The sequence below is a fragment of the Electrona antarctica genome (assembly GCF_951216825.1).
Source record: "Electrona antarctica genome assembly, chromosome: 1".
In the NCBI taxonomy this organism is placed as follows: domain Eukaryota; kingdom Metazoa; phylum Chordata; class Actinopteri; order Myctophiformes; family Myctophidae; genus Electrona; species Electrona antarctica.
Genome location: NC_136806.1, coordinates 48,958,930 through 48,974,666, shown reverse-complemented (window position 1 = coordinate 48,974,666; position 15,737 = coordinate 48,958,930). Strand labels below are relative to the sequence as shown.

Genomic DNA, 15,737 nt, shown 5'->3' with positions numbered 1-15,737 from the left:
CCCGTTACCAGGAATCCTGTTAAAAAAAGAAAACACGTACATGGACCCCATTACATATAGGCCTACTGTAGATCTTCTGCTCATTTTTTGCAGTTTTTGTCCTGAAATAGAGTCAAGATGTGCTTGAATCTTAATGATACCCATTTAACCTAACCCCCTGGAACATTTTTCCAGCCTGGTACATGGCAGAATCAGAAAATACACACTTCAAGCATTAAAACAGGTGGTGGTGGTTGGGGGGAGAATCCACATAGGGTCCACAGACATAGGGTACGTGTTTGTATGTGTGTGGACCCCTGCCCCAGACACTTTCCATCAACTAGAACCATGATACTTATGCTTCATTAAGCACCAGTATGGGACAAATAATTAAATCATTTCAACCAACATGTGAGGAAGCCAGTGTGCCATCTTGGCCAGAGAAAAAAGTATATTTTCTGATTTATTGCAACAGCAATTTGTCCACAACATTGTGTTTGATTTGATTGTTTATTCTTATTGTTTTGTATGTCTTCTATTGGCTTCGGATACAGTTAGTTTGATTTATTTTTGTTCACATGCTGTGATTTGTTGAACAAATCACAGCATGTTTTGTTCACATGTATTTGTATGCACCTCCAAGTCCCTAAATCCATGTGGCTTGAAACAGAAACATGAATACATTTGCAAAGCCTCGGCATGAATAGGTATGGCGTGGCGGCCCCAATTAAAAAGTTGTAGCCCTGATCATATTTACTATAATAGGAAACACGTGCCAAGGAGTTGGGATGTTGGCAGATGAAACGATGCAGTCTACCATTCATTGTCAATGGAAGCCAGCGACAATGACGTTGCAAAGACGCAATGATGCATAGCTGCTCCAAATCAACTCGTAACACAACGCGTCTTTGCATTGTTTCATCTGCCCTTGTGAACGCACCAGCATTTTTGGGGGGGCAAGTTTTGGTGACGTAACGATCGCGTGCGTGCCTGTTTACACAGATTATTCACATAAAGCATGGATGCCAGGCCACCGTAAAACAAGAAGAATCACTCAGCGACGACAGCACACGCCAACCGCCATAAAACCCCAAAGAAGAAGAAAAAGATTATCAGGTTAATGTTATGTTACCTCGTTACTTCTTCCACACACGGTGTTTGAAGAGAAAACGCCAAGGTGAGTTGAGTTCCGACTGAAACAGAACGTGTTGTGCAACTTGTGCTTGCCGCTTCAAAGGCAGGTCGAGTTGAACTTCTCCGGGATGAAGGACCAGAACACAACCAGAATTATTTCAAGTGCACACAGTTCTCCGAGCTGAAGAAGGACCAGAACACAACCAGAATTATTCCAAGTGCACACAGTTCTCCGAGCTGAAGAAGGACCAGAACACAACCAGAATTATTTCAAGTGCACAGTTTTCCACTCCATAGAGAAGAGAAACACGTGCTCGGTCTTCTTCAGGGCTGCCTTGGACAGAATCAGTAAAGAAATTGTGTGATCAGTCACTGAGTTGCGTTTCAAATTCAAAGACTCATATCTTTGCAGAGAGACAGAACCAGAATTATTTCGGGTGTCCAGTTTTAGGAGGACACCACGTGTCAGTCTCTTGTGAGCGTGTGCCGTGGTTCAGTCACACGTGCATTCAATAAAGACGCATCTTTCCTCCACACCACCAGACCGAGACAGAATTCGCACCTGTGCGGAGCAGCTTCATCAACGGGCGTGACTGCTAAAACCCTCCCAAACTGAGGCGAGGAAGAACCCGCGTGGCGACGTTTTCCACGGCTCCACCAGAGTCCTGTACCACAGCACCATGATGATGGTGACCAGACCACAGCAAGCCTACTACAACAACAACAACGGCCCAAACATGATGTCCAACATGGCGGCGAAATGTCTGGTAGTTTACAAAGTCGTCATGTTGGATAACGCCCGCAGCGCACTGGAGCAAGAGCTTCGAGACTTCACCAACCAGGTGGGTTCAAATTAAAACGGCATAGAACCAGGTGTTTACTGTTTAGCTAGTACATTAATAGCCAATTTTACGTGGAGGTGTCCAGACGCCCTGGGCGCAGCCACAGCTGAGGTGTGCCTTAAGCAGTTTGACGAATCACACTTGATTAGCTACACCTGGCCTCTTTCTTTTGCCTAGTTTTAACATGACCCTTTAATAGTTTAGCCTAGCCTAGGTGCCTGGGTCCCATGAAATTGTTTGCCTATGCTGTTTTTAATGCAATGCTTTTAAACCCTGTAGCAATCTGAGATTCGAAAGAATGTAAAGTGCTTTATATTATAAATAAAATGCATTATTATTATAGTGCCCACCTATCCTTTATCCGTCTAGCTGAGATGGAGGCATTGTAGGCATAGAGGCCTTTATTCTCACATGATGACCCAAGGAGGCAGGCCTACAGTAGAAAATGTTGGCTTTGGCCTTGAAACCATCTTTTTCACAGTTCAAATCCTTTCATGCTCTTTTGTGTATGTAAATCTGAAATAGTTTTGAATAGTATTTCACCTTTATTTCAGTAGCAGCAGCTTGTATGAGTAGTTTTTTGTCTTATGATTTATTGAATACTTTTATTAGGCATAAATGTAAACAGCATGAGGTCTACAGGGCATAACCCATAGGGATAACCCCTCACTATGCCCAGCTTTCCGGGTTTGTGAACACAAACCTTGGCTGATCACCCCATAGCAATGATTTGATTGGCTGAGCAAAGTAAATAAAAAAGATCACACCCGCGTGAAGTGAGGGGCGCTAATATATTAAAGTCTAACTCATGTTGCTATGATTAGGTGATGTAATGATGATGTAAAACAAACTGTCAAAACAAACTTTATTGTTTATTTATTGTTAATGGGATTTAATGTTTGTTAGGGATAAGATGACGTATATGTCCCCTTCATTGTCAATGGTGTTTTTAAAACAAACATTGAACAAAAAAACATTAAACCTGTATATAGGAGGGGCTAGCACCCCTCAAAAATGAGGGCAGAAAAGTGAAGACCCCAAAGGTTATTGGCCGGAATGACTTTTGTGATTTGATTGGCTGATCACAGAATGTGATGTATGATGATAAGAGCACGAGTGTGATTTTTCTCATTGTGTGCTGCTGTTTTTATACTTTTTTGAGGGGCGCTAGCCCCTCCTATATACAGGTTTAATGTTTGTTTTTTCTTAAACATGAAAAGCGCCATTGACATGGACAGAGTTTAATGTTTGTTTTGTCTGATAATTCCGTCATAAAAGATGTGCGTGCGTGTATATTTATATAGCGCCCCTCACTTCACACAGATGTGATTTTTTTTCTTTATATATATATATATATATATATATATATATATATATATATATATATATATATTGCTCGGGGGGGGGGGGGGTAACCTCAGTACCTCAAGCTTAAATAAGTTTTACTGAATACTATTAATATCTATAACGAGTACTGGAATTTGTAGGAGGCATGATGCATACTTATTTAGCCCTCACATTTTCTTTTGTAACATTAATAACTAACAATGGCCCTGTGCAATACCTAAAAGATTGTTTAAAAACATTTCAGGCCAGCAACTACGTCCAAGGTTTCCTAGATTCCTGTCCGCTCTCCAAAGACCTCAACCATGATGACCTTGTCGTGTCACTGGACACCAAATGCCGAGCCCTGGACAAGCTGTTGGGCTTCTTTAAAGACCTAACGCAACGTAAGTAAAAAGGTCAAGACTAGTAATGCTATAAATGTGACTGTTCATAGTAAGTGTAATATGTGTTTTGTGAATTGTGTGATAATTTGATTTTAATTGTTGTTTATTAATTGTATGAAGGTGCTATGATATTCCCTAATGACAACCTGGGCATAGGTGAGGATTCAGCCAATTTCGTGGGCACAGCCATTTGTGGGTGTCAGTCACACAGATGCACAGCAGGAGGGTATTGGAAACGCCACAGGGAGGGCTCAGCAGCCTAGGTGCCCAGATGGTTAAGCTAACTGTCCGGGCCTGTTGTGTGACACTTGTATGATGATGTACAGATCAGGAAAAAAATTAAACATGCCATGGAGATACAAGGTTCCTGCCTGAAAACTGTGATACGTAATGTTCAAGTGAACAGCAGATGCTCTCAAAGTTTAGAGGAGGATTTTCTGAAGCCAAAAACACGAGGAGAGATGTGGGATATGGATTAAACCGAGTGGAAGACCTCACTAACACTTTAATCCATGAAGATCAACAACAATTCCCGCCCTCTCTCGATCTTTCTCTGCACCAGAGAAGATGAGAACAACCAATAACCAGATCACACAAAAGATCAGTGCAGTCCCACAAGCCCTGCACTGTGACTGTGCATATGATAAGAAAAATATGCTCTCCAGGCACTTACATCACTCCTGTCAGAAGAATGGCATAGAAAACCATGTCTGTGGAGGGACAAGCTTTAAAGCATGCATGCACGGCTCCTAATGGTTACGATGAGAACTAAATAAATGCAGAGGGCGAATTTCACGTAGCTCTGTGCCAATGTACTGTAACAAAAAAAGACCCCAGCAGCAACGCACACATGTGCACTCACTCTCCAACATTGGAACCACTGAAATGGTTGACAACATTGGTGAAGGTGATGGTTTGACAGGCTAGCAACAGGTAATCAAGGGAGGCAGGACCTTGCGAAGGGCAAATCATGATGGATATAACTAGTTATTATTAAGATTACCTGGTGTAGTTTTGGGTAGCACAGAAAACCTGAATACACTGAAACCTCAGATGATTAGATAATATAACACACTTGCGTTACGTAATAATTGTGTAGGCGTAGCCATGATGATGTCTATTATGGTATGGATTCAGTATTAAGTACTCTCTCTGTCTCTCTACCATACCCTTATTTTTAGCAGCACAGTCGCGTACTATTCAACGCTCTGAAGATGGAGTTGGAGCAGGGTCGATGACATCAGATGTGCTGAAGATTGAGAATTCCCTATTGGCCAGCCCCATAACCCAAACAGAGAAGGTGCTGTCGCAACAAGTCAAACAGTCTCAAATCCCCCCAAGTAAAGCCGCCCAGAGTGATGATGATGTGATCTGCAGCATTTCATCTAGCCATGACACTGTTGTTGAGACTGTCACTTCTCCCTGTCACTTAAAAGGCAAGGGAAAAGATGCTTCATCCTGTCACTTAAAAGAAAAAGAGAAATATGGTTTTGAAAATGATTCATCGGTTGAGCCGCCAACCAAGGTTCACTGTCGGAAGGTGTCTGTACCAACTGTTCAACCTTTAAATCCAAAGATCAGTAACCCAAACCCCAGGGAAATGTTACTTGACAGGGCTGTCCACGTGCAACACCAGAAACACACCACATCTCAGCTGTTGCACTTCCTGAAAACGAGTGCCAGGAACAAGGGTACGATGGAAGTCACTTTTATAGAGTGGAGGAGCAACGCTGGGGAGCACCCCTCAGTCCTGACCCGGCCAGCTTCACCTGTCATGAAAGTACAGAATCGACGTGATGTGGCAGAACCACTGGCCCTAAAGAGGAAGATGATTGGAGACGTGGAAAACCAAGCCCCGGTTTTCCAACTGAAGCGAGTCGATTCCAGCGGTGCAATGACCTACACCTACGTGAACGCCACAAAGACAGAGCTGTGGGATGTCGGAGACATCACTACAGACTCGTCCGAAGCCAGCACGTCCGAAAGCGATACGACTGATGACAACCAAAGTGACGGTTCTACCGTTGGCCTCAAGCCGGCAGAAGAACCTCCGAACGAGAAGAGTTCTGTTGTCGCAAGCGCCGTCAACCACGTCAGCATTCCAGCCTTCGCGATCAAGAAGTTGGACGAGATGGAGGTTGTGGTGTCTCACATCGCCAGCCCAGGAAAGTTCCATGTCCAGCATGCAGATGCCGGCACGTGTCTGAAGGCCCATATCTCAGAGTGAGTCATTAGAAAGACACTCATTTTGTGTATGTTTTATACTTTATCCTTCTGACATGTGACTTTTATCATGCCTGAATTATTTTTGTGTGCGTCGTCAACTCGTCATACAGCATTTTCTCTTGTATAGCCCTACGCTGCTTTTTTGGACTACATTTTGTATAACTCTGCTTAATTGTTCCAATTGACTGTACATGTTTATTTATTTATTAATCTATTCCACATGACACTGAGGTCCTATTACTTTCATTTTGCAGTGACTGGAAAACCACTAGTTCATTTGTGGAGCGAAACTGCATTCCAGACATTGGAACTCTGGTACTGGGTTGGCTCCCAAAGCAGGAACAATGGTGCAGGGCCCGTGTCACAAAGATATGTGGCATGAGAGGAGGTGAGCCCATTTCTCATTGTGTGATATTGATTTAGCAAATGCTTACCCCTAGATGGTAGTAATGTCACTCATAGTGCCTGCAGCCACTTAAGATCTTAATAGTACATGTGTACACAGCTAGGTTTTCATTTCTGCAATTGAAAACCGATGGATTTAAGTTATTGTCTCCACCAGGCCAAAGGCATGGGGAGAGGGTATGTTTTGCACTCTGTGTGTGTGTGTGTGTGTGTGTGTGTGTGTGTGTGTGTGTGTGTGTGTGTGTGTGTGTGTGTGTGTTTGTGTGTGTGTGTGTGTGTGTGTGTGTGTGTGTGTGTGTGCGCGTCCATTACCAGCTAATCTCCCGTCTGTCCGTTACCAGCTAATCTCCAGCACCATTAACACTCCCTGTATGCCAACATGAAGCTCTGCCCCACATTTTCCAGAACGGCCTGTTATAGCGCCACCAGGAGGCCGACTTTTGAAAAACACATTGTTTTTATATTACTCCTCCATTACTCTGTCCAAAAATCCCGCAAATCTTTACACAGTATCTCTATAGTCATGAATTCAAGACAGATCTGTCGGATATTTCATATTCCATCCTAATTGGCTAACATTGGCTTTCAAAGTTGGCCCGTTTTGAACAAAAGGCCTCAAATCATGAACGCAGCGTACAATTTACGTGAAATCTTTCACAGACTTTCCAACTAGGCTGAGGAATATATCTCACCCTTTTCACATTGGCCTGTTATAGCGCCACCAACAGGTGGATTTTTGCAAAACACATTTTTGTAACAAAATGCCTCAAATCATCCAATTGCCATCCAAGGCGTAAGAAGAAATGGCACCCTTTTCACATTGGCCTATTATAGTGCCACCAGGAGGCCACAACCTGACCTGCCCTGGTAGAGACCTGTGCCCCGAAGGGCACTTTATCTAGTTTATCTGCTCAACTGATAGTGTTCTCTCGCTCATGTATTTAAGGGAGAACCACCGACAGCGATGTCATGGATGCCACTCCAGACATTGAGGTAGAGGTGAAGAGGCTGGACTATGGAGACACTTGCTGCGTTTCTCTGAGGAACATCAGAGAACTGACCCCTGAACTGCTGCTCCTTCCCCTCCAGGCTGTGCAGGTCTCGTTGGCAAACGTAAGTGGTTGCATAATAGGTGGAAAACTAAAAATAACTGTTTGTTTTTAACCAAAGAAGTGAGCTGTTTTAGACTAGAGCACGGTTTCCCAAACACTGGGTCAGGACCCATTTGTGGGTCCCAAAACAATTTTTATGGTTCACGACTCGAGTTCACGAATCTGTCCTAAATTTTTAAAAGATATTTCAAAATGTGTTTTGTAAATAAAAAAAAAGGTAAAATAAATGTTAAAACAAACAAATCTAAGAAATTCCATAAAGAAATAATAATGAAGAAAACGCACATGTCCAGATGTATTTTCCCTTCTGTTCTAAAACGCCAGTATTCGTAGAATGTAAGGGGTTAATATGTTGTCCCGCTCTGAGAGTTTGTTTAGCCAGGATAATTGGCCTTCAGAAATACAATTTAGTCACAGCCTTATCTTTAGTCAGGTGATAAAGGAAACAAATTAGCACAGGATGACATGGTACTTTACGTCTGTATCCTCACCCCCAGGTGACTCCGGTGGATGGGAGGTACTGGTCGGAGGAAGCAGTGGACTGGTTTAGAGCCATAGTGGACAACAAGATCCTCTATGCCAGGCTGTACCCGCAGGGGACCAGGGTGATGGCAGAGTTGTTCTTGGATAGGGGAAAGATCGGAACCACAAGGTACTTTTTTTTAGTCTGAAACACATTAAATGCATTCCCCCGGCATGCAGTTGTTAGCTCCAGATGAAAAGGAATGATTAATGACGTGCAATGGAACTTGATAATATCACCCGCAGATTTTGGCCGTGTGTTCGGGAGACATGTCTCATCACTGGAGATATGCATTCCATTTTATTATTATTAGTGTGGTTGCCCTAACAGGGCAACCAGACTATTGTAATCGTAACACTTTATTATTCACCCTGGAGTAACCTTTATTTTGAAATGCTACTCCTCCCACAGTTTTGACTGTACGCACTTGAGCCATATGTCAAATCGACCGGAAAAAATCAGAATGGTGTGCTTGTACTTTGCTAAGAGAAATGTTGTATAGTTTAATTGATATGAATTTATTCGTGCATTAAATCTCCCCATTGACATGAATGGGAAAATGCAAAAAATCACATTCAAGTATTTTTTCCTCTGAGACTGTAAGCACTATAGTTACAAAACTTGGAGGGTAGGTTCATAATAATTACTAAAATTAATTAACTTATAATGTTATCGGTCGGCCTCATGGTGGCGCTATAACAGCCCACTTTACGTTTTGGCTTATAACTCTTGAACCGTAGGTCGTAAAATCAAAATAATTTTTTCCCTGGATTCCTTGGGTCATGACGCATCTCCCCATATAGGCCACGCCCATTTGCGTCATGATAGATTTTCCGCCATTTTGAATTTTGTCCAAAACACACTTTTTGCTTTTCCTCCTACAGATTTTGTCTAAATCTCACAAAAATCTGTACACGTGATCTCTGGACCTTTCCGATGAAAACTCGAACGGCGGAATTTTGATAGTGCGTATCGTTCGGCTGTAATCGGCTTCCGAAGTTAGTAGGAGGGGCCTATTTTACAAAAAATGCCATAAATCACGAACGAAATGTTCGATCCATGCCAAACTTGAATCACATGTCGCGGGTGGTTCAATCAACCAAAAGCCAAAAGCAATTCCATTTTCATCCATAGGGGGTGCCGCAAATTCGAAAAATGTAACAGTTTGTCGCAAAAACATGATTTTTGGGGGATAATTCCCCTCCGAATTACTTACGCATGATCGCAGGGGTGACGTGACATTGTAATTGGCTGGCAATATCAGTGGGAGGGGCATATGTAAGCCACTGCGGCAACCACACTTTGCAATTTTTTAAAATTGCGACCTTTCTAGTTATGCCTGCTGTCGTTATGCAAATGACATTTGTTATACGTGTTAGGCTTGAACAATATCGTTTCAGCATATACATCACAATGTTGTCGGGCAAATTGGATGCTAAACCTTTTTTAATAATTTATTTTACTGCTTGTCCCGAAAAAAATGCTCTGCACTCTTCATAAGACATTTTGAGGAACAGTCTAATATGATAACACAATTTATTCTGAATTAATTACCTTGTGGTTACTGGTCTGGCACATACATTCTCAGGAACATTCCTTGAAAATGCAAATGTCCTGTAGAATGCATGTTTAAACATATCATCATCACTAATTCCACGGTGTTTGCTGTTCACTTCAGGAGAGGTGCGTCGCTGTCTGTGAGGCTGACCCAGAATGGACACGCAAAACATGACAAACTGAAACAATTCAACGGCATGAAGAAAAGAGGTAGGTAGCTTTCACAGCTGCACGTTTCATATTCAAGTGTCTAGGTGGCAGTATAGTCTTTCCTATGATTGATGCAGAACTGATGCAGATCTCATCCAGAATCTTGCCTTTCTTTGTTTAGGTACGTTTAAAATGAAAAAACAAGATTCTCCCTGGGAGGAATACCTCATCTCATTCTGTGCTCAGAAGAAGTAGGAAGCCAGTCTAACTGAAGTGGCCTGTTCTTTTGTAAATTGTTACTGTAGAAACCTCCTCGTTGGATCAATGTAAGCCTGTTTTGTCTCAATTGTCTGAAACAAGAGTCCGCGCCTAAGTCTAATCCAAAACCCCCGTATGGCAGTCCTGACATATCGGATTTAACCGCAGAGAACGTTTATGACTCATTCATATTTTAAAAAGCCTGGTATTGATCATCTGACTTTGATCGTGACCAGATTCATTCGTATGACATCAGTTTACAAGCAAAAGCACGATGGGATTTTAATTAAAGGTCAGATGTGGACGAGCTGCTGTTGTACTTGGCTTTTTTGTAGCGCTCTGAGAAATCAATAATGTTCAGGCTGGTTTAGATCTCAAGTTGAAGGCAATTGATTGAAGCAGCACAAAGATGAGTAGCGAACGGCATCTACTTTGCATGCGTGTGTTTTGTGTATTAAAATTTGTAACAGTAATTGTGGACCCAGCACATAGCGTTTTGTATTCAATGAGGATGATGATCCAATCGCTTACACCATATTTTAAACTCCTAATACATTGTCATCACGGAATCATCCTTAGAGGAATGATGATTGATACACACATGCATCAGTGGCATTGGCACTTTCCTCTGGAACATTCTTTGTGTGTAAGTTCACTCTGGATTAGGCAAAGGCTTTATCTCCTGGTTCTTTTTTTTTTATTCTGAGAGTTGAACTTGGTCAGAGATGAGCAGTACAGTCTTCTCAACAAGTTTCCACCCAGCATTAAGATATACTGTATAAACTCCTCACAATTTAACCATGATTATATTTCCCCAATACCAACGGAAGCCCATTGGGAGATTCTGGCAATTGTTTTGGGAGGGGTGTGCTACCCACACGTTTTCTACCCAAATCGTCATTCCACGATTGCACAATCCTTAAGTTATACCTCGTAACGGTGACTAATCATGATATAAAATACAAAACCAATTGGTATTATTGAAGAGGGGAAATGGTTGACCGAACATTTTGTGAAGTTTATATTGATGTTTAGTATACCTTGACAATGATAATTATCAGAGTATCTGACTGTAAAATTGTCTGCTGTGCGAATGGATATTAATTTAGTTAAGACTGCTTTACTTTTTCTTTTCTGTTTTAGGATGATGTGCTGTTCAATTTTGTGTCGAGTAATTTTGATTACTGTTGATTTGGTTTGCTTTATTTTAGTTTTGGTAAAGTTCTAACCCATACTGTTGATTTGGTTTGCTTTATTTTAGTTTTGGTAAAGTTCTAACCCATACCGTTGATTTGGTTTGCTTTATTTTAGTTTTGGTAAAGTTCTAACCCATACCGTTGATTTGGTTTGCTTTATTTTAGATTTGGTAAAGTTCTAACCCATACCGTTTATTTGGTTTGCTTTATTTTAGTTTTGGTAAAGTTCTAACCCATACCGTTTATTTGGTTTGCTTTATTTTAGTTTTGGTAAAGTTCTAACCCGTACCGTTTTGTTAATGTGTGTGTGTGTGTGTATATATTTGTATACTAATTTGTTTTGCCAGGATATACTTAATAAAGTTCATGTTATTGAAACGCATCAAGTCTCAGTCGATTGCTGAATGAATAGCGCATGCTGAAGGAAGAATGCAAAATTAGGTTAATTTCATTCAGAGAATTGCCAGGCCACCCACGCCCTCCCACATGCAACTTCATGTGACAAACGGCTGCTGTGCCTTCTTTACCTACATTTATTCTCTCTTCCTACTGTCATTTTTTTTAGAGAGCTTAGAACAGAGTGAGATAACTGACAGCAGTAGGAGTACGGCTGTGTACACTGAGGTCTGGGGGGCAAGTGTGTGTGCCTGCATCCATCATTCTCACAATCTCCACGTGACCACACACTTTGCTTTGCTCATTCGCAAGCAATCTAGTGTGCCGACGAGGGGATTATTTATACGGCACAACAGAAAGTTGCAATTGAGGATGGAAAAATACAATAAAACGAGGGAATAAAATGCTATTATGGAAAGGCATTTGTTACAAGTAGAGGTTTGCATTGAAAATTGTCATTATTTTTAGAGATACTTTTAAATGATGGTGAAAAGTAACCAATTGCATTTACTTAAGTACTGTGCTTATTAAGTACAATTATGAGTTATAGTATTTCAAATACTTTTAGGCAAAATATATTAGGCATATATGAAAACTTTAGTTACTTTGTAGATTTTTATTATTACAAAACATACATTAACCACTTCAACCCCATGCATATTTTGGCCATTTAAAAATAGCCGATGTGATCTTGTAGCGCTGCTATTTTCATAAATTTGAAAACTTGAAACAGGACATTCTGCATAATGAGTACCTTTACTCTTGGTACAATTAGACCTGTGCCCATCGGCCACCGGCATAATTGGGAATGATGCAAGTTGGGATGGAACCTAGTATGCAATACCCGTTGTCATGTGTCCATTTTGTGCTCACAATGGAGATCTCTATCTGTCCGTCCGCCTGTGTCTGAAGAGTGCAAACTGACTGAAATGTGGACTGGTTAAATAATAGAATGGCAGGTGTCACCATGGTAATCAATTGGCTGAGGTCAACGGCGTCAACTTTGGGAGTGCCTGAGGGCTTGGGCACCCACTGAAAAAAGAATAAGGCAAATAGCACCCACTGAGATTAAGGCTGAAGATCCCCTCCCCCTGGTAATTTTGTCACGTAGGCACACACCTTTACGGTGTTCACAGAACAGGTATTCAAATGCTAATACGGTGGCTTTGTTCCAGTGACCGCACGGTTCATTCACACTCCGTCTCCTGCAGCAACACAACACTAACACAGTCAGCGGAGAGGCTGCTGTCTGTGTACCGTCGGCCCGTCTGTAAAGAGCCATGAGTCGGGAGGGGAGGGGAGGGCAGCAACACCGCCGGCCAATCTCCACACTGACTTGAGACTTGACAAACAGAGCCATCTCAGCAAAAATATCCCAAAACAATGTCCGGGGAACAGAACTGTTCCCTTTCCTCAGACTACTTTTACTTTAATTAAAAGGTAAGATGCAGTGGCTGTAATTTGGTCAAGGATCTTGCTTTCGTGAGCACCCACTGCCGTTATAGGAACCTGCCGCCCCTGGCTGAGGTGGTCCACTGGCAGAGCCTGACCAGAGCCTTTTGTGGCAGTTCTGGACAACAGTGTATCCAACCGACTCAAGGCCTGGCACTGCACTCCGTGTGATGATAATGTTCCCCCTAAGGTGCGCCCGTGCGCGCACATGGCCAAATGCTCCCGCGCACAACTGAAATCTGTCGCGCACCGACGCTGGTGTAAAAAAAAAAAAAAGTTTTCTTTAAAAAAAATATTGTCTCCCCCCCGAGTATCATCTACATTACAGTATTAATACCTATCCCGTGTCCACATTTGCCCACACTTTGCCCAGACAGGTCTCCTCCCCTCCTTTTTTTTGACTCTTTGGTCTCCTCTCCTCTCCTCCTGTGTATGACTGCGCCGTCTGCACGGCGAGTGGGGACCTTAGAGGTGGAGACGTAACAGCAGGAGCAGGCAGCACTGCAGTCAGTGTTAATGAAACCAGATAAGATTGCGTTGCTTGGACCCGTGCGTTGATGGGACATTTAGATTTAAAAGGCGAACGGATGGAAGTGTGGATAAAAGAACGGCTGTGCGCAACAACGAGAGGGGGACTAACGTTAGCTTCGCATTAGCTGGTTAGCTAATGTGGTTATCACTACAGCACAACAAGCCCCCAGTCCGGTGTGCTTGTGAATGAAACATGTGGAAGCTAACGTTCATCTCTAGCGGTCTAGCCCCATATGGAACCTCTCTCTGTAATTCTCAAATCTGTTAATACATCTTTCTTCAATCAATAAATCCCTCTATGTAGCTTATATAATGATAGCCCATAGCTGGCGTAGTAGGGGCCATAAGGGGCTGCTGACGTTCGACAATCTGAGAAACTAGGAGTTAAAAAACACACCAACAAACTCGTTTTAGTGTGTGTGTGTGTGTGTGTGTGAATAAAGTTTTTACGTTTTCTCATGCCCCCCATGTAATGCACAATTGAGTATTCATAGTCGTTCTCAACCTGTGGGTCCCCACATGATTTGGGGGTGGGGGGGAGGACCCCAGGGCCAGATGACAGTGAAGTGACAATTTAAGGACTTTTAAGACTTCTATAATACCTCAAAGGCTCTAAAAGAAAAATACCATTACTGCATGAAAAGTAATCAGCAAACCATGCTATAAAACTGGTCAAACATTGGCCAGATTATTAAATAATAAAGAAAGAGGCGACAATTGTGAAAATAGCCGATCTACAAGTTCACAACGAGTTTGTAGATCGGCTATTTTCACAATATTTATCTGTGGAACCATTCTGTTGCTTGTCTGGGTGGGGGGTCCCCAGTTCAAATATGATTACTTTGGGGGGTCACAGCCTGAAAAGGTTGAGAACCTTCACTGATATAGACTAACAGAATATTTCTAAAATTGCTAGCCTACCACCTAAAAATCACACCCGTGTGAACTGAGTGGTGCAAGGTCTTATATAGCCTGATCAGCTGTGGTCTGACGTAATGTCAGTGACCATAGTAACCATGCTCATTTTTTTGGGTCCCACGTACAGGTACACATAGACACATACATACAGACAAAGCTGGTTATTGGAGTGGTTTGCACCACTCAAAAATGTAACTTGCGTAACCTTATGTAACTATTCATTGATTCACTCGTATACCAAAATCCATTTGGAAAAAAGAAAGAATTCACCTGTGTGAAGTGAGGGGCGCTCACTTCACACACTCACTCCCTAGGGCCATATCTACTGTTGTCTAGACTGTTGTCTAAGGTGATGTATGATTGCTCAGTAGTTGCTGATGTCTGCTCAGCAGGTTTGAGTGTTTGCTCAGACCGAATTTTGTTTAGCGTGTGTGTCAAATTTAAGTCAGTGGGGCCAACGATTCTCGAGTTACAGACATACACAGAGACGTGGTGCATTTATTGTAAGATAAGTACATTTTGATGCCAATACTTTTGTACTTTTTACTCAAGTTTTTACAGTTTCTACAATCTACATTGTAGTATTGATATTTAATGGCGAGTACTTTTTCCACCACTGGTTTTAGTGAGTCTAACCTCAGGCAGGTGGTTCCAGAGCCAGAAAAGTATGCCTCCCCAGCAGGGGCACATTTTCAGTTTTTCACACACTATTATATGGTGGTGGTTAATTTAACCATGCAAAGCTATGCTCCGTAAACCTGTCTTCTTTCTCCAGTGAATGTCCAGATATTTGAAGAGCTGAGCTTATGGCGTTATGTGATAAAATGCAAGCCTTGTCAGCCAAAAGGCCTTTGGATTTACTATGAAAGTTTGTTGAGCTCTCCAAATGCTGCTGAATGTCTTTCCTTTGATATAATCTGCTCAAGAACAAAAAGCTAGTATTGAATGAGGAAAGTTGCCTGTATTAAAAACCATTATCTTTATTTTAGTGCAATTATTTGCCTGTCCTGTGGCATGAAATCTACAGTATGTAAAATTACAAAATTAGTCATTGTTCAAAAAACCTTCTGCTTTTAATTTCCTTCCATAGAAGTGCTTCAAATAACCCAGCAGTTCTGCAAAATCTCTGACTGGCTGTCCTCTGTGACTGGTGTGGAAAGTAACTAAGTACAAATTTCAGGTACTTTTATTTGAATTGTTTCCATTTTCCGATACTTCTACACATCTCTGATGCAAATATTGTACTTCCTTACTCCACTACAATTATTTGAAGTTACTTTAAATATTACAAAAACATACATGGGTTTAGATCTGAGCAAAGTCTGAGG

The 15,737-nt window shown here is 41.9% G+C and overlaps 1 protein-coding gene across 2 annotated transcripts; it reads left to right on the top strand.

Moving 5' to 3' along the window:
- The first annotated feature begins 889 nt into the window (after positions 1 to 889).
- On the top strand, positions 890 to 11,488 carry LOC306930087 (uncharacterized protein). 2 transcript variants are annotated; one of them, XM_079510830.1, is made up of 8 exons: positions 890 to 1,955; positions 3,547 to 3,685; positions 4,870 to 5,908; positions 6,166 to 6,299; positions 7,263 to 7,429; positions 7,926 to 8,080; positions 9,630 to 9,718; positions 9,840 to 11,488. In XM_079510830.1, exons 1-8 carry the CDS (start codon positions 1,794 to 1,796, stop codon positions 9,911 to 9,913), a joined length of 1,959 nt encoding a protein of 652 aa, XP_079366956.1. In that variant the 5' UTR covers positions 890 to 1,793; the 3' UTR covers positions 9,914 to 11,488. The 2 variants fall into 2 exon arrangements, with proteins under 2 accessions (XP_079366956.1, XP_079366955.1); XM_079510829.1 differs by having other exon boundaries at positions 1,785 to 1,955; positions 4,867 to 5,908.
- The last annotated feature ends 4,249 nt before the right edge of the window (positions 11,489 to 15,737 follow it).

Excerpts from the sequence above, each read along its gene's own strand:
- LOC306930087 (XM_079510829.1), top strand. The coding sequence starts at position 1,794 with ATGATGATGGTGACCAGACCACAGCAAGCCTACTACAACAACAACAAC. Across the intron at positions 5,909-6,165 it reads CTGAAGGCCCATATCTCAGA|TGACTGGAAAACCACTAGTT; the intron begins GTGAGTCATTAG and ends TTCATTTTGCAG. Across the intron at positions 7,430-7,925 it reads TGCAGGTCTCGTTGGCAAAC|GTGACTCCGGTGGATGGGAG; the intron begins GTAAGTGGTTGC and ends CCTCACCCCCAG.